General features: G+C 37.4%; 2 protein-coding genes across 2 annotated transcripts; both read left to right on the forward strand.

Moving 5' to 3' along the window:
* The first annotated feature begins 2,374 nt into the window (after nucleotides 1-2,374).
* On the forward strand, nucleotides 2,375-6,949 carry npm3 (nucleophosmin/nucleoplasmin, 3). Its single transcript, XM_051918001.1, has 5 exons — nucleotides 2,375-2,565; nucleotides 2,790-2,875; nucleotides 5,492-5,611; nucleotides 5,719-5,812; nucleotides 5,936-6,949. Exons 1-5 carry the CDS (start codon nucleotides 2,493-2,495, stop codon nucleotides 6,040-6,042), a joined length of 480 nt encoding a protein of 159 aa, XP_051773961.1. The 5' UTR covers nucleotides 2,375-2,492; the 3' UTR covers nucleotides 6,043-6,949.
* Nucleotides 6,950-11,952: 5,003 nt separating this feature from the next.
* Nucleotides 11,953-16,527, forward strand: arl3a (ADP ribosylation factor like GTPase 3a). Its single transcript, XM_051918008.1, has 6 exons — nucleotides 11,953-12,117; nucleotides 12,711-12,854; nucleotides 13,033-13,149; nucleotides 14,899-14,949; nucleotides 15,246-15,431; nucleotides 15,540-16,527. The coding sequence occupies exons 1-6, from the start codon at nucleotides 12,115-12,117 to the stop codon at nucleotides 15,585-15,587; spliced, it is 549 nt and encodes a 182-aa protein (XP_051773968.1). The 5' UTR covers nucleotides 11,953-12,114; the 3' UTR covers nucleotides 15,588-16,527.
* Nucleotides 16,528-18,995: the final 2,468 nt, after the last annotated feature.

An 18,995-nucleotide genomic window follows, 5' to 3' on the forward strand; every position in this document is an offset into this window, starting at 1 on the left:
AAATGAATCGATATACCATTTTATAGTAGTCAGCATTTGAAGTGGATCAAAACCTTTCATCAAAGTTGCCCTAAAACCTCCTTCTTAGGACAACTTTGATGAACTTTTTTGATCCACTTCAAATGTTGACAACTGTAGTTGGGTAAAATGGCCATACATGGATATTCCCATTCAATACAATGCATGTATACACTGTATCTAATTTGCATATTAATGTGTTCTTGGAGCAACATGCAATGAAAAAGAAGTGTAATAATGGGAGTAAAAATTGGCAACATTTTCATAATAATATCTAATAATTATTAGGAATAATGATATATAATTTATTTCGATATTGTGTCTCCCAAAATGATTCAAGTCCTGGTGTCCTCTACAGAGGTCATGTATGAAATCAAATGCATTTTGTAACAGTTATATTTTGATTAGAAACCCTGTAACATTTTCCTGAGATGTTGATTTATAACAACTTAAAAAATATATCCAATTTAAATGATAATTACAAAATATTATCATATTTCCATAAGAGTGCTAAATTTGATCACTAAATGAATGTCAGTCATTTTTAAAGACAAAGGAGAAGTTGTTGTCATGGAAAAACTTCCAAACATTTGGTATCTCTGCAAAGCTCTGAATGTGCTCTTTACAGGACAGCCAGACTTAAAGGGTTAGTTCACCCAAAAATGAAAATTCTGTCATTAATTACTCACCCTCATGCCGCTCCACACGCGTAAGACCTTCATTTCAAAATACCGATTTCAAAACACTGCTTCAGGAACGCTGATTCATAACCCTCCGAAGCTTCATGAAGCAGTGTTTTGAAATCGGTATTTTGAAATGAAGGTCTTACGGGTGTGGAACGGCATGAGGGTGAGTAATTAATGACAGCATTTTCATTTTTGGGTGAACTAACCCTTTAAAACTGTGACATGTATGATGTCAGAGAAATTCACTAAAATATAATGTCCACTACAGAGTCAATACCTGGGTCCCAGGAGGATATTAAGATTTTTTTTTTTTAACTCAAAATACGTAGATTGAGAAGGGGGACTGTGTAGAGGAGGCCCAGAGGCCTGAAGGGCCTATAAGGGTCTTCCCTAAGTGCCCCAGTCCTGGAACGAGATTTCTACTGGCCCTCCCACAACCCTCCCCTCACTCATCACCTCATAATGCGATGACCAGTACAGGGGGCCCAGTTTACCTTGAAACACCATTCATTGTCAATACTGTGGATAATCCTTTTTTTATACCCTAAATAGGCAACGTGAACTGGGAGTTACAACTCATAAAATTCAAACTACATCAAATATTTCAAAAAATTCCTTTGGATATGTTTTACTTAAGTCCAGATGATTTAAAAAGTGACATGAAATGATTTTTTGCTGATCATTTTCCAGTCTTGCCTGTTTAAGGGGTAAACTAAATTGGATTTTATAGCATTTTAGTATACACTAATTTCTTTAGCACTATAATTAGTAGAGTAATTATAACTATTAGTTAGTAACTAGTAACTATTAATTAGTAACTATAATTAGTAATGTTTTTGAAAGAAGTCTCTTGTGCCCATGAAGCCTGCATTTATTTGATCAAAAATATGGGGAAAAAACGGTAATATTGTGAAATGTTATTACAAATTAAAATAATGTTTTTCTATTTTAATATACTTTAAAATATCATTTATTTCTGTGATGCAAAGTTACAATTTATTAAAATTTGAATCTGAATTTTCAGCATTACTCCAGTCTTCAGTGTCACATGATCCTTCAGAAATCATTAATATGCTGATTTATTATCAATTGTTGTGCTGCTCAATATTTTTTTGGAACCTGTGATACTTTTTTTCAGGATTCACTGATGAATAAAAAGTTAAAAAAGAACAGCATTTATTCAAAATAGAAATATTTTCTAACAACGTATGTCTTTACTATCACTTTTTATCAATTTAACACATCCTTGCTGAATAAAAGTATTAATTTCTTTAAAAATGGTTTTGACCCCAAACTATTTTTAACTTCTTATTCATCAAAGAATCTTTTCCAAAAAAAAAAAAAAAAAAAATATTAAGCAGCACAACTGTTTCCAACACTGATTAAATGATTTCTGAAGGATCATGTGACACTGAAGACTGGAGTAATGATGCTGAAAATTCAGCTTTAAATCACAGAAATTATATTTTAAAGTATATTAAAATAGAAAAATTGTATGATTTTTTTCTGTATTTTTGATTAACGCAGCCTTAGTGAGCATGAGACTTCTTTCGAAAACGGTAATCTTAATTATTCCAAACTTTTGATCTGTAATGTATATATATTTTATTGTTACAATTTCTTTCGCATATTGTAACAATTAAAGACTAGAGCTTTTAGGTCAATCCTGATGGCGTCATAAATCCTGCGACGTTTTCCGCGTACTCGTCACATGTGTTTTGGAAACGCGACTCGCACTGTGGATATTGTAGCCTCTATTGAAGTGATATTAGTAACGTTTGAACAGTTATGTCGTTTTTGGAGGACGAAACATCAGACAGTGGGGTGGACTCACGCTCGCGACTGGAAAGCTATGTGTTCAGTAAGATCAACAGTGACGCGCTGCACGCTTTGTAGATTTGCTAACACACGTGGGACAACTGCAATTGTCAGAGTTTTCTTTAATAATTGTGGCCAGTGATGTTTAACGTTCATCCAAAAGAAATGGATTACTGTACATCAAGATGCTCGTTTTCAGTAATTACATTCATTTCTGCATGTAAATTAAACATACTTATTTAATTATGTGGTTTTGAATTTCCCTAGGCTGTGAGTTGTCTTCTGAAGTTCCATTTTACACATTTCAAGCAGATGAAGATGAAGATGTGGAACATTTTCTGGAGCTCAGGACGGTTCGTAGAATATTTTATTAAAGGAAGAGTTCGCCATGTTGTTCCAAACTTGTATGAGTCTCCCTTCGTTTTCATTGCGCTTTTTTATACAGTGCTAGTAAATGGTGACTGACGTGTTCTACAGAAAAAGGAAACTCCTGTGTGTTTGGAATATAATGATGGTGATTAATGCATGTTATAGATACTATTGTGAACAATTCGTCTGTGCGTGTTTCTCTTTAAAAAAAAAAAAAAAATTGACCTTCTAATCAATGTTTAAAGTCACCATGAAATCAAACTTGACAGTTCTCTCTTTTTTTTCCCCATAAAGTATTGCTTATTGTTTATTATAAATGATTCATCAATGCACTATATATATATATATATATATAATTTAATCTTTAATTAAAATAACTTCCCTTCTCTCTTGCAATGGGGTGGGACAACCTGTCACTCACAGATCACAGCAATAGCAAACCACAACTATCCAATCAATATCGATGGACAAAATTAAAGTTCCCTTGAAATCAAAATTTAAAGGGGACCTATAATGCCCCATTTTACAAGATGTAAAATAAGTCTCTGATGTCCCCAGAGTGTGTATGTGAAGTTTTAGCTCAAAATACCCCATAGATAATTTTTTTTATAGCATGTTAAAATTGCCACTTTTTTTGGGTTGAGCAAAAACGTGCGGTTTCAGTGTGTTGCCTTTAAATGCAAATGAGCTGCTGCGCTCGGCCTAAGAGGGTGGAGCTTCAAGAGCTCGTTCTCCGGTGCCGGGAGTCAGTCAGGACGCGCTATAATGTCAGAAACTGCGAATATATGCTGCATGGAGATAGAACAGGTATAGTTTAGTTCAATTACGTTTATAACTTATTGTCTGCATAAAGTGTCTTCTTCCACTATATTAGTACAAGCCTGTTTACCGATGAGTTTTATAACGTTTATTGTACTTCACACAAAATTTGAAGCGTCTGTTTTCATTCTAGAAAATCACTGTAAGACCTTAATAAAACACAGTGCATGTGTGCATTAAAATATTATCCATAAACTCTCTCTCTCCCTTGCATTATCATCAACATACACAGCGAAGTACACAGAAACACTCGATACAACTAACGGTAAACAAATATAAAAAGACCTTATGCCGTTTTGGGTGGTGCTTAATAAACTGGTAAACTTTATATCTGTAAATCAACTCCGATGAACTGTAATAAAGTGCTCTCATCTTCATTACTGCCGTATCCAGAATCACTCTGGAGACCGTAAGCTGGATCACGAACAGTATTGATCTATCCTTGAGTAACAACTTTTTAGCACAACCTCTGTTTTGTATTGTCCCTTTGTATTGACATTCCTTCACAAAGTAGTCCGGTGTGAAATGATTTGCGCAGGCATAAACGAATTTCGGTAGAGTTGAGGGAGCATTTTCTTCGAAAACAAAATTAATCCACCTCATCTTCAGCAGCTCAGATTTAGGGAGTAAATGGAGAGAGCTATGTGGATTAATCCATCCAGCTACAGAACACCTAAAACATTTGGGAGATGTTCTCGTCAGTGCAGCAATGGCGGACTGTACAACTCGCTGTGAACTCGCTCAGAGCGGTTCTATGTTAAAACAGCAGTGTCTGTCAACATTTGTGGGCGGGGCCTGTGGCTAATGTGACGTCACATTGCCAGGGGTCTGGAAACGGCTTGTTCTGAGACACTGCTTATGATTTATGGGGATTAAAAAAAGGAGTGGTTGGATTTTCACCATTATAGGGTGGTTGTGTACACACACTGCCAACACACATTTATGTCCAAACACCAGGCAAAAGTGAATTTTGCATAATAGGTCCCCTTTAAGTTTTTTAGCTTTAAGTATGAATATGTTAGCCTTATGAATAAGCTGGTGTGTTCCAAAACAATGACAACATTCATATTTAGAGGATAAAAGCATTCAAAATTTATAGTCTCTCACTTCCGCCATTGTGAATCAGTGATTTTGATGACATCACGCTGCACTTCAGCTTCTCATCAGATTTTCTGTCCAATCAAATGCTCTCTAGAATCTAAAGCGTCCCGCCCCTCTACATTTTAAATAGAAACAAAATACTATTGGCTATTTTAAAAAGGGGGCGGAGCTGTTTGATATGTCCCGCCCTACCTTCTTGTTTCAGAGGAAATTACATCAACACATTGAATAATGCACTTTCAAAGCAAGCAGCTTTCTGTTGGTCACCATGGTGAACCTGTTGTGAAATCCGTGTAGGGAAAACTTTTGACCTCGTGCGAAATTCCCGATTGTGTGGATTCCTATTGAAATAGCTGGATTTCGCTCGTGAAAGTTTGCCAAACAACATTAAATGTGTCCACCCCTTTAGTCCGCATAAACCCCACCCCTTCAAGCTCACTTGCAAGCTCAACTTTTGGAGTGCAATGCCCACATCTCAAAATCCAGTCAACAGGCGATGCATAGAACCAAGTTTCTGCCTGACATTTTTTCTTTTACGATAATGCATTATACTCTGATGTATGTCATAATACAAACAAAATGATCTGTCACTGCTTTCATTTCATTGTGACTTTAAGATGTGTAAAGAGCGTAATGACCTGCACTTTTAAACACTACTTACCTTTCTCTCAAACCATTAGATTTGTCTGGGTGACGGTGCCAAAGAGGAGAATAACCTTGTGGAAGTGACCGCTATGAATCACCAAGGAAAGAAAATATCGGTGCCCGTAGCTAATCTTAACATTTCCTGCCTGCCTATGGTAATGTGTTTCTGAGTTACATTTTTTTATCAAACTGTTGTATACTCTAGGTTTTCAAACACGTTGCAAGTTTTTTAATAAGTTTTTTCACATCTGTTTCTACTCAGGTAAGCCTTGGGGAGTTTGAGTTGATGGCTCCTGTCACACTGCGCCTGAAATCTGGATCTGGACCAGTGACTGTCAGTGGGCTACATTTAGTTGGTGAGGAATGAAACGCACAGTTTCAAGTCTCTATATCACAAAAACGCATTTAAAGCTAAAAAAAACACTTTTTTTTTCATTTGTTTTGAAACTGAATGATGCTAATTAGTTCTCCTCTTTCAGCCACAGAGAATGAAGAGTCTGAAATATCAGATGAAGATGATGATGATGATGTTAGTGAGGAGGAAATGCCCTCAGTCAAACCAGCCAAGAAAAAGCAGAAGGTTTAAATCTCACAGAAGCTGAATTTGAGATGTTTACATCAGACCTTTATACGTTTTATACAATATTAGATTTCATGTTCTTTTATGAGACATGACGGAGGGTGGCGAAGAATTTAATGGAATTTTGTATTGTCAGATTGTACTGTTGCAAATGTTAAATAGAAAGGTTGAAGCCTCAATACAGCCAGCTCTGTGAACTTTTACTTCATGTTAAAAATGTTTATATTAGTTAATACTGTTACTTATGTGTACGTAAGTAACCGCCAACAACAAACTTCAGGTTCAGTCTCAGTTGGGAGACCCAGGAATTCACAGTCCTGTCACCATTGTGCCCTTAAATGAGGCACTTCACCCCAGGATTATTCCAGATGTACTACCCCTATAACACTGTACCATTACAGTGAAAATCCTGTCAATCTGAATCTGCCGTTAGGGAAAGCACCAGCATTGTTCTCTACAGAATTTTTTCTTATCATGCATTGATTTGTTTGAACTTTTGTTATCTTTTTTTTTTTTTTTTTGGGCAATCAGGGTTTTTAAATCTTAGTCCCTTTTTGAAGGACTGATAGTGAAGTTTTGCATGGTGCATTTGATATTGAGATCAGTCAGAAAGGACTTGCCGTGATTGCCGGTTTTGTATTTTTATGGATTTATTTACAGAATCTGTAAATAAAGTTAGTTGGTTTAATAAAATCAGTGTGAATGGTACTCTTATTTTAAAAGCTCACTTTCCAACTGTATTGGCAAATTCATCGGGGTGAACCTGGTTTTGCAGAGTATACATATATACAGTAGTCAGCATTTATTATTATGCAATTTATTTACATACAGTGCCACTTGAAAGTTTGTGAACCCCTTGCAGAATCTGTGAAAATGTGAACAATTTTAACAAAATAAAAGAGATCATACAAAATGCATGTTATTTTTTATTTAGTACTGTCCTGATTAAGATATTTTACATAAAAGATGTTTACATATAATTCACAAGACAAAAAAATAGCTGAATTTATTAAAATGACCCCATTCAAAAGTTTGTGAACCATTGATTCTTAATACTGTGTGGTTACCTGGATGATCTACGACTGTTTTTTTTGTTTTTTGATGGTTGTTCATGAGTCCCTTGTTTGCTCTGATCAGTTAAACTGAGCTCTGTTCTTCAGAAAAATCCTCCAGGTCCTGCGGAGTCTTTAGATTTCCAGCATCTTTTGCATATTTGAACCCTTTCCAGCAGTGACTGTATGGTTTTGAGATCCATTTTTTCACACTGAGGACAATTAAGGGACTCAAACACAACTATTAAAAAAGGTTCAAACGTTCACTGATGCTCCAGAAGGAAACACGATGTGTTGAGAGTCGGGGGGTGAAAACTTTTGAACAGGATGAAGATGTCCAAATTTTTCTTATTTTGTTTAAATATCAATTTTCTTCATTTAGTACTGCCCTTCAGAAGCAACAGAAGATACCTACATGTTTCCCGGAGACAAATTAAGTACAATTTACCTTGATCTTCAAATTCAAAAAGTTTTCACCCCCCGGCTCTTAATGCATCGTGTTTCCTTCTGGAGCATCAGTGAATGTTTGAACCTTTTTTAATAGTTGTGTTTGAGTCCCTCAACTGTCCTCAGTGTGAAAAGACAGATCTCAAAATCATTCAGTCACTGCTGGAAAGGGTTCAAATATGCAAAAAATGCTTGAAATCTGAAGAATCTGCAGGACCTGGAGGATTTTTCTGAAGAACAGAGCTCAGTTTAACTGCTCAGGACAAACAAGGGACTCATGAAGAACCATCACAAAACAAAAAAACAGTCGTAGATCATCCAGGTAACCACACACAGTGTTAAGAATCAATGGTTCACAAACTTTTGAATGGGGTCATTTTAATAAATTCAGCTATTTTTTTTTTTGTCTTGTGAATTATATGTAAACATCTTTTATGTAAAATATCTTACTCAGGACAGTACTAAATAAAAAATAACATGCATTTTGTATTATCTCTTTTATTTTGTTAAAATTTTTCACATTTTCACAGATTCGGCAAGGGGTTCACAAACTTTCAAGTGGCACTGTATACAGTATCTCACAAAAGTGAGTACACCCCTCACATTTAAGCAACCATTTTATTATATGTTCTCAAGGGACGATACTATAGAAATGAAAATTGGATATACTTTAGAGTAGTCAATGTGCAGCTTGTATAGCAGTACAGATTTACTGTTCTCTAAAAATAACTCAACATACAGAAATTATTGTCAAAATAACTGGCAACAAAAGTGAGAACATCCTAAGTGAACATGTCAAAACTGTGTCCAAAGTGTCAATATTTTGTGTGAGCACCACTGTTATCTAGCACTGCCTCCTGGGCATGGAATTCACCAGAGCTGCACAGGTTGTCGCTGGGATCCTCTTCCACTCCTCCATAATGACATTACGGAGCTGCTGGATGAGCTGGCATCATGTTCTGCTTCAGAATGTCACAGTACATGTTGGAATCCATGTTTCCCTCAATGAAGCAGAGCTCCCCAGTACCAGCAGCAATCATGCAGCCCCAGACCATGATGCTGTCACCACCATGCTTGACTGTAGGCAAGACACAATTTTCTTGGTACTCCTCACCAGGGCATCGTCACACATGCTGGACACCATCTGAGTCAAACAAGTTTATCTTGGTCTCATCAGACCACAGGACAGGCCATGCAAACCAACTTGTTGCAGTGTGCAGCGTATGGTCTGAGCACTGACAAGCTGACCTTCCGCTTCTGCAACCTCTAAAGCAGTGAATCTCAACTTTTTTTGAGTAATGGACCCGAGTCATATTTGGAACCATCCTCAAGGACCGCAGAATAAAATTGGCTCATTGGTATCATTAATGTCTTTGTGACGACCAAATGCAATTAAGTATAATTTAATACTATGTTAGTTGACTTGTCCTATATTTAGTCATATCAGTTATATTATACATATATTATCTTCTTTTATGGGAACATGTCAAATGTCAAAATATACAAAAATTCATATTCAGATATTTTATAAGGACCCCCTGGCATTATGTCAAGGACCACTAGGGGTCCATGGACCCCTGGATGAGAAACACTGCTCTAAAGCAATGCTGGCAGCACTCATATCTGTGTCTGTTTTTTGAAGCCAGCTTCTGCACCTGACGCACAGCACGAGGACTCAACTTCTTTGATCGACCCTTGCAAAGCCTGTTCCGAGTGGAACCTGTCTTGAAAAACCTCTGTATGACCCTGGCCACTGTAATGTAACTCAGTTTCAATGTGTTACCGATCTTCTTATAGCCTAGGCCATCTTTGTGGAGAGCAACAATTCTCATTCTCAAATCCTCAGAGGGTTCTTTGCCATGAGGTGCCATGTTGAACATCCAGTGGTCCGTATGAGAGATTTGTACTCAAAGCACCAAATTTTAACTGCTCTAATACAAGATACACAAATTTGAATGGTCCTATCAAGCAGACAAAAACATGAACATGAATAGGACATGTGGCTTTGCATGGTTAAACGACGTACAGCTGTTATCACTTAGGGTGTACTCACTTTTGTTGACAGTTATTCAGACAATAATGGCTGTATGTTAAGTTATTTTCAGAGGTCAGTAAATCTGTACTGCTATACAAGCTGCACATTGACTACTCTAAAATATATACAAGTTTCATTTCTATAGTATTGTCCCTTGAGAAGATATACTACAATGGTTGCTGAAATGTGAGGGGTGTACTCACTTTTGTGAGATGCTGTATATATATATATATATATAATCTAAAGTTTTATCATGATGATATGTATTCTCAATAATTTCAGTGTAATTATATTTAACGTTTGATAATCATAAGGAAACAGCCAACTTGAACACAATAAAACCACAAATGTACACATTCAGACAAGAGTCTTATACTGTATAATGAAGTTAGATTTTAACCTAAAGGTTACATATTAACAGATCTATTAGATCAATCTAACATCGATTTATTATTTTTAGTACTTTACCTTTTACATTTTAATAAATTGGTTTGATTCATAATTCTACCATTTAAATGTGTTTTATTTTAAAGTTTGCTGAAAAGCCTATAGACTTTAATGCAGGTTCTACTGTGACAACATACCCCATATACCAGGGGTGTCCAATCCTGCTCCTGCTCCTGCTCCTGGAGGGCCACTGTCCAGCAGAGTTTAGCTCCAACCCCAATTAAACACACCTAAACCAGCTAATCAAGGTTTTTAGGCATTCAGGAAACTTTCAGGCAGGTTTGTTGTGGTAAGTTGGAGCTAAACTCTGCAGGACAGTGGCCCTCCAAGACCGAGTTTGGACACCTCTGCCATATACAGGTGCTGGTCATATAATTAGAATATCATCAAAAAGTTCATTTTTTTATTATAAATTATTTTTAAAAATGAAACTTTCATATATTCTAGATTCCCTACATGTAAAGTAAAACATTTCAAAAGGTTTTTTTTTAAATTTTGATGATTAGAGCGTACAGCTCATGAAAGTCCAAAATCCAGTATTTCAAAATATTAGAATATTTCCTAAAATCAATCAAAAAATGGATTTGCAAAACAGAAAAGTTAAAGTTCTTTAAAGTATGTTCTTTTGTGCACTCAATACTTGATCGGCAGGACATATTACAGCAAATGACTTGCTCCTAGCACAAATTACTGCATCAGTGAAGTGTGGCATGGAAGTGATCAGCCTGTGGCACTGCTGAGGCACTATTGAGCCTTCAGATCATCTGTATATTGTTGGATCGACTGTTTCTCATCTTTCTCTTGAAAATATCCCATAGATTCAGGTCAGGCATATTGGCTGGCCAATAAAGCACAGTAATATCATGGTCAGCAAACCACTTGGAAGTGGTTTTTGCACTGTGGGCAGGTGCTAAAGTTCTGCTGGAAAAGGAAATCAGCATCTCCATAAAGCTTGTCAGCAGATGGAAGCATAAAGTGCTTCAAAATCTCCTGGAAGATGGCTGCATTGACTTTGCACTTGATAAAACACAATGGACCAACACCAGCAGACGTCACGCCCCCCCCCAAATCATTATTGACTTCAGAAACTTCACACTAGACTTCAAGCAGCTTGGATTCTGTGCCTCTCCAGTCTTCCTTCAGACTCTGGGACCATGATTTCAACATGAAATGCAAAATTTACTTTTATCTGAAAAGAGGACTTTCGACCACTGTTCACTGTCCAGTTCTTTTTCTCCTTAGCCCAGGTAAGATGCTTCTGACGTTGTCTCTGGTTCAGAAGTGGCTTGGTAGTCCTTTTCCTGAAGATGTCTGAGTGTGGTGACTCTTGATGCGCTGACTCCGGCTTCATTCTACTCATTGTGAAGCTCTCCCAAGTGTTTGAATCGGCTTTACTTGACAGTATTCTCAAGCTTGCGGTCATCCCTGTTGCTTGTGCACCTTTGCCTACCCAATTTCTTCCTTCCAGTCAACTTTGCATTTAATATGCTTTGATACATCACTCTGTAAACAGCCATCCCATTCAGTAATGACCTTCTGTGACCTTACTCTCTTTGTGGAGGGTGTCAATGATTGTCTCCTGGACCATTGCCAAGTCAGCAGTCTTCCCCATTAGTGTGGTTTCAAAAAACAAAAGATACCCGGATTTTATACTGTAGGGATGGTCATTTAATGAAACTCAAATGTAAATATTCTAATATTTTGAGATACTGGATTTTGGACTTTCATTAGCTGTACGCTCTAATCAACAAATTTACAAAAAAAAACTTTTGAAATGTTTTACTTTACATGTAGGGAATCTAGAATATATGAAAGTTTCATTTTTTAAAATAATTTACAATAAAAAAATGAACTTTTTCACGATATTCTAATTATATGACCAGCACCTGTACTATAGTGTGACAAAATGTGTGAAAAGTATATTTTTCCTGGGTGGAAATGTCCAGTAGCTAGGTTTAACGAATGTGCTGATACAGAAATTGGCTCTGAAAGCTACTCAGAAAAATGTGACAACTGCGGTCCCTTTAAAATGACGCCAAAGGCGGGTGACGTCACTTAACTCCCCCTAGTAACCCTCGTCGGCGTCTCGGAAGGAAGATGGTGAGAAGTTATCTGCCTCTAGTCCTGTCTTCGTGTATTTTGTAATTAACTGAGATCTTAGATACTTTAGAAATGCGCATAATTTATTCAGCATTTGCAGCGTAAAATCTTGATTATCAGCTGCAGTCGCGTGTTTTCTGTAAGAGTGAAGCCTGATGGATCAGCGGCGCTAAGTCGCAGTTATTTGCTTTCTTCTGTCTCGTTAACGTTACTTATTTCCCGAATAATTAAGCAGTACAGATTTAACCCATTCAAGAAATGATTAACTATTGTTTTGTAGCCACTAATGATAAAGGGGATAGTTGAACAAAAGGTGGCATCATTCAATCACCTTTATTTTCATTGCATTTTTTTTATATATATACGAGTGAATGGTGACTGATTCATTCTCTCTTTGTTTTATTTTGTATTTAACATAATCAACTGAATAAAATTAAATTCTACAAATATCTTATACATTTGACTTTTCCATACTCGGTTAGATAAGGTTCTTAGCTGAGAGAAGTAGTTTTTTTTTCTCTCACAAATGTCCACACAGTGTCATTGCTGTCTTGTTTAAAATCTGGTTATTGAGCATATTACGTTTATTCCAGGGTTTGTTGTCAATCCTTAGAAAACTAAAGAGTGCCCCAGACCAGGAGATACGCATTCTGCTCCTCGGATTAGACAATGGTGGAAAGACGACACTTCTCAAACAGCTAGCCTCTGAGGATATTAGTCACATCACCCCAACACAGGTAACACACACAAAAAGTGCTAGTAATCTTCCTTTTGCAAGAAATACGAATTGCCTTCTAAAAAGTTACAGTTTCTTCCGTTGTTTCATAGAATAAGCGTTTTTTGCTTTTAAGTTTCTCTTGTTTTACCACAGTACAACCGTGTCCAGTTAAGTTTTAATTCTTCTGTCTTTGCCAGGGCTTTAACATTAAGAGCGTGCAGTCTCAGGGCTTCAAACTGAACGTCTGGGACATTGGAGGCCAGAGGAAGATTAGGCCATACTGGAGAAACTACTTTGAAAATACTGACATGCTTGTGAGTGTTTCTTAGGAGATATGTGTTTATTAGTTATGCTTAGCCATCATTCATTCTCATGTATCACTACAATTCAAATATTCTAAAGAAGTCGCTAATCCTCACCAAAATGTAAAAAGAAAAACCTGTAAAAACACTAATGTTGTGAAATATTCTAGAAATATTTTTAGTTTGCTATTTGAATACATTTTAAAATGTTATTTTTTCATGTGATGGCAAAGCTTGATTTTCATCAGCCAGTTATCAATTATTATTATTATCAATGTTGAATACAGTTGTGATGCTTAATATTTTTTGAAAACTGTCTTTTTTCAGAATTCTTTGAAAAACAGCATTTATTATCACTTTTGATCAATTTAAAGCATTAAAAGCATTAATTTCCTTTCTTTTGAACAGTAGTGTGTGTGTGTGTGTGTATATATATAATATGTATAACATGAACACAGTATATATATACACCGATCAGGCATAACATTATGACCACTGACAGGTGAAGTGAATAACACTCTTAATAATCTCTTTATCACGGCACTTGTTAGTGGGTGGGATATATTAGGCAGCAAGTGAACATTTTGTCCTCAAAGTTGATGTTAGAAGCAGGAAAAATGGGCAAGCGTAAGGATTTGAGCGAGTTTGACAAGGGCTAAATTGTGATGGCTAGATGACTGGGTCAGAGCATCTCCAAAACTGCAGCTCTTGTGGGTTGTTCCCGGTCTGCAGTGGTCAGTATCTATCAAAAGTGGTCCAAGGAAGGAACAGTGGTGAACCGGCGACAGGGTCATGGGCGGCCAAGGCTCATTGATGCACGTGAGGAGCGAAGGCTGGCCCGTGTGGTCCGATCCAACAGACGAGCTACTGTAGCTCAAATTGCTCAAGAAGTTAATGCTGGTTCTGATAGAAAGGTGTCAGAATACACAGTGCATCACAGTTTGTTGCGTATGGGGCTGCATAGCCGCAGACCAGTCAGGGTGCCCATGCTGACCCCTGTCCACCGCCGAAAGAGACAACAGTGGAAACGTGAGCATCAGAACTGGACCACGGAGCAATGGAAGAAGGTGGCCTGGTCTGATGAATCATGTTTTCTTTTACATCACGTGGATGGCCGGGTGCGTGTGCGCCTCTTACCTGGGGAACACATGGCACCAGGATGCACTATGGGAAGAAGGCAAGCCGACGGAGGCAGTGTGATGCTTTGGGCAATGTTCTGCTGGGAAACCTTGGGTCCTGCCATCCATGTGGATGTTACTGACACGTACCACCTACCAAAGCATTGTTGCAGACCATGTACACCCTTTCATGGAAACGGTATTCCCTGGTGGCTGTGGCCTCTTTCAGCAGGATAATGCGCCCTGCCACAAAGCAAAAACGGTTCAGGAATGGTTTGAGGAGCACAACAACGAGTTTGAGGTGTTGACTTGGCCTCCAAATTCCCCAGATCTCAATCCAATCGAGCATCTGTGGGATGTGCTGAAGTCCGATCCATGGAGGCTCCACCTCACAACTTACAGGACTTAAAGGATCTGCTGCTAACATCTTGGTGCAGATACCACAGCACACCTTCAGGGGTCTAGTGGAGTCCATGCCTCGACGGGTCAGGGCTGTTTTGGTAGCAAAAGGGGGACCAACACAATATTAGGAAGGTGGTCATAATGTTATGCCTGATCGGTGTATATATAATATTTCTTAAGTATGTGATATTACCCATATTTGTTTATGTGATGATTTTGATGTTATGTTTTTGCATTTTAGATTTATGTCATAGACAGTGCAGACAGGAAGAGATTTGAGGAAACGGGACAGGTATAAAAAGATCTCTCTTTATAGCAAATCTGTTCATTATTACTTGTATTGTTTGTGTGTGCATATGAGAGATTATGAACCTTCCAAGGCCTCTGCAGGATATTTTTTAAGTTTCTAAGTCTAGCTACATTTTCCTGCTTAATACAGTTCACTGCAGCATTGATATTTCATAGTGACTGGGAGTGAAACTCCAAAAGAAATGTGTTAGCATATACTTTCTTGATATGCATTTGTTCAAGCAAAGGTATTTGAATGATCTATTGAATTACTATTTGATTTGTTTATGTGGTGTGCAGGAGTTGGCTGAGCTGCTGGATGAGGAGAAACTTAGTGGCGTACCCGTTTTAATCTTTGCCAATAAGCAAGACCTGCTGACCGCTGCTCCAGCATCTGAGATCGCAGAGGGACTGAACCTGCACACCATTCGGGACCGTATTTGGCAAATTCAGTCCTGCTCTGCACTTACAGGAGAGGGAGTCCAGGTGAGTCATTGCTTTAACATTAGTCTTCTTTTATTAAATTCTTACATGCAGTTATTTAGACCTTCCCATCGATGATTGGTTTTCAGCTAAAGTGCTTCTTTCTTTCAGGATGGCATGAACTGGGTCTGCAAGAACATTACTGCAAAGAAGAAGTAGTGAGCCTAGTACTTTTTGTAAAGGGAATGTGAAAAGCAAACTTTGTGAACTGTGTGGATTTTCTACCAGCTCGTCCAGGTTAAAGGGATATGAGGAGGCTCTTCTAACCCCTGACCCCTCTGAACCATTCCTCAGCCATCAACTCTACTCTGTAAACACTGTGCAATAGCATGAAATTCTGATTTATAATGTACAATCAACCACTGAAGTAAGTGTAATAAGTGTTTTTGCATTATTATTATTAATTAGAATGTTATGTCTGTTGGATCTTGGAATCTCTTTCAATATCTTGCATTTCCATGATTTATTCCTTTTTAGATGTTTTATACTTTGCTAGACTTTTTTTTTTTTAAAAAACATTGCATGAAACATTTCTTGCATAGCCTGTTTTATTTAACTGACTGTGGGATGAGCATCAGGTTAAATCACAATGCATACCTGTGTATAACAACCAGCAGGGTTGCTACACAGGTGCCCTTGTAACATGTTTAGTAAGCCTAAGAACCTGGCTGTAGCAGTGGAGAGTTTCTTCTATTTACGATGACATGATATTGAGAGAATAATATTCTTATCCACATGATGCCTTCTGTAAAAGTCAGAAGTCTGAAGCACCAGACCAGCATGTCACATGTAACAGATGCTCTTGTCACAAACAGGAAAAAACAGAGTACATTAGAAGTTATGACAAGAAATATTTAAGAAATGTCTACAAAATGAAAATTAAATGACATTTCTCATTTCTCTTGGTTTCAACACTTCAGCTTCAATTATAGCCTATGTGAATATTTTGTGTATGTCTGTATAAACTTTAGCCAGTGCACATTTAATGGTGAAAGTCATTATTTTTACACCTTACAACCAGAAATTAATCTACACATAGACTAAAATTATTTTCTATGGAAGCTTGTTTCTGCCAGTGAATAAAAAATAAATGAGGCAATTGCGACTTTTTTTTCTCACAATTCTTTTTTTTTTCAGAATTACGAGATAAACTAGCAAGTGCGAGTTATAAAGTCAGAATTTGTGATCTAAAGTCGCAATTGTGAGTTATAAAGTCAAAACTGCAAGATATAAACTCAAAATTGCGAATTATAAAGTCAGAATTGCGAGTTATAAAGTCAATTGCAAATTATAAAGTCAGAATTGCGAGATATAAACTCAAAATTGCGAATTATAAAGTCAGAATTGCGAGATTTACCCCCAGTTTCACAGACAAGGCTTAAGATAGTCCTAGACTAAAATGCATGTTTGAGCTTTTTTAACTGAAAGAAACTTCAAGTGACATCTTAAAATATGTCATTGTTTTGTCTCTTGATACACACCAGTAATGTTTTTTCTAGGGCACGTCTATAAAAGTTACTTAAATGCCCTAATTGAACTAAGGCCTAATCCTAGCTTAGTCTAAGCCCTGTCTGTGAAACCGGGCCATAAACTCAAAATTGTGAATTATAAAGTCAGAATTGCGAGATATAGTCACAATTTTGTGTTATAAAATCAGAATTGCAAGATATAAACTCGCAGTTCAGAGAAAAAAAAGTCAGTCTTGTTTCCCCCTCAGAATTAGACTTTATAACTTGCAATTGTGATTTATATATCACAATACTGAGAAAAGATGTCAGAATTGCAAGATATAAACTCACAATTCAACTCGCAATTGCGAATTTATATGTCACAATTGTGAGAAAAAAGTCAGAATTGTTAAAAAAAAAAGTTTAAATAAAAGTTGCAATTATCTTTTAAATTGTTTTATTCCGTACTTCACTGGAAACCGAAACAAACTCATTGCCGCTAAACGTTTTCTTGCGTATTCTTGCACCCGGGAACAATATGACAACAATATATCAATACCATTATGACTAAAAGTTTGCTAAGAAGTATTTCCTAATAAAGCAAGGCTGTATTTGACTCTGGTAAATGTATTCATAGCAGACTGGTGGGAGTGCCCTTGGACGGCAACATGCCCAGTGCATTATGGGTGAAGTTTTCCCACCTATTTGGCAAAAGGGAAGAGAACTGCCTTTTTTTTCTCTAGTCTGGTTGCACCGATTTAAAAACTTTTTTCTTCTTTCCACTGTATAAGCAGCCAAGTTTTATTGTGAAAGCCCATTTTCCCAGTGAAGTAGGCGCTTACCCCTTTAAGTTGTGTGACAGAAGCTGTACATTCCCATTTAACGTTCATAAATCAAAACTAAATCAGCACACTTAAATCAATCCTACTTAAAAGAATATTTAGTTTAGTAGAGCAGAGAATCTGAATGTAAGAGCGGATGCAGCCATTTGTAACTTGAATGTGTGAGGCTTCTCTTGAATGGCTTCCAGTTATTTTACCCGTACAAAAACAGTCCGTTATGCTGCTTGATATTGCAAACTAGTTTTTTTTGCTGTCATTTTATTCTAATGTTATTATCATAATCATAAACATTACTTTGTAATGCAAATAGTTTTACCGTGTACTGCACGTTGTTATTCTATTAGTTATTTTACTATACGACATCTATCTATCTATCTATCTATCTATCTATCTATGGAGAAAGGCAGATGTGGGCAGGTGGTAGTATCACCCTGACCTTGTGTTCCACTGGGGCTCTCCTCCCCCTCAGAGGGCAGGGCTAATGTCACACCTCCATCAAACCCTATGTTGCCATGGCAACTGCTCCAACTGCTTTGTGGTCATGTCAGAACTGTTAAATGTGTAGAGACCTGCTGCTTCATAAATGCATAAAGGCATTGCATGCTTTTCTCCGGAGCTGCCAGTGCACTTACAAATAACTCGTAGCTATTGATGCCTTATTGTTGGTAACTGGAATTCTTAAGCTTACTTGGAAATCCAATGCCTGATTGACAGACAAAGCACTCAGAGATGTTGTGGGTTCACAAAAGAACTCATTCCTCAGAGTATACATTCACTCAACTCCTTGCTTTGCCCAGTCTTCAGTCCAAGCACTCAGCAAACACTGCACTCTTAAAACATAGAGACACAGGGTGGGTTTTAATGCACCGGGAATGTCAGCACCTTCATTTGCAAATCAGTGAGCAACAGACATTTGCTGTTCTTGAGTTTGTCCACTGAATGACACCGAACGGGAACTCTCCACAGAGGCCACCTGGGCTGTGAAGGACATGGTGATGAGGTGTGTCAAGCTGCCGGTGAGGCCGACCTGAACAGGGAATCACAAACAGTGAGGAGAATTCTGTCATCATCATCAAACCTGCATGATTTTTCTCCTGTAACACAATAGAAGAATGTTTGAACTGTTTTTGTCCATATACAGTGAAACTTAGTGGGGTCCAAAACAACACAGGACTTCACTGACTTTCCTTTTTAGGACAAAATGGCATGGTTTCACAGACAGGGCTTAGATTAAATCAGGATTAGACCTTAGTCTACCTTAGAAAAACACAATACTG

Source organism: Ctenopharyngodon idella, chromosome 13 (genome assembly GCF_019924925.1).
Source record: "Ctenopharyngodon idella isolate HZGC_01 chromosome 13, HZGC01, whole genome shotgun sequence".
NCBI lineage: Eukaryota > Metazoa > Chordata > Actinopteri > Cypriniformes > Xenocyprididae > Ctenopharyngodon > Ctenopharyngodon idella.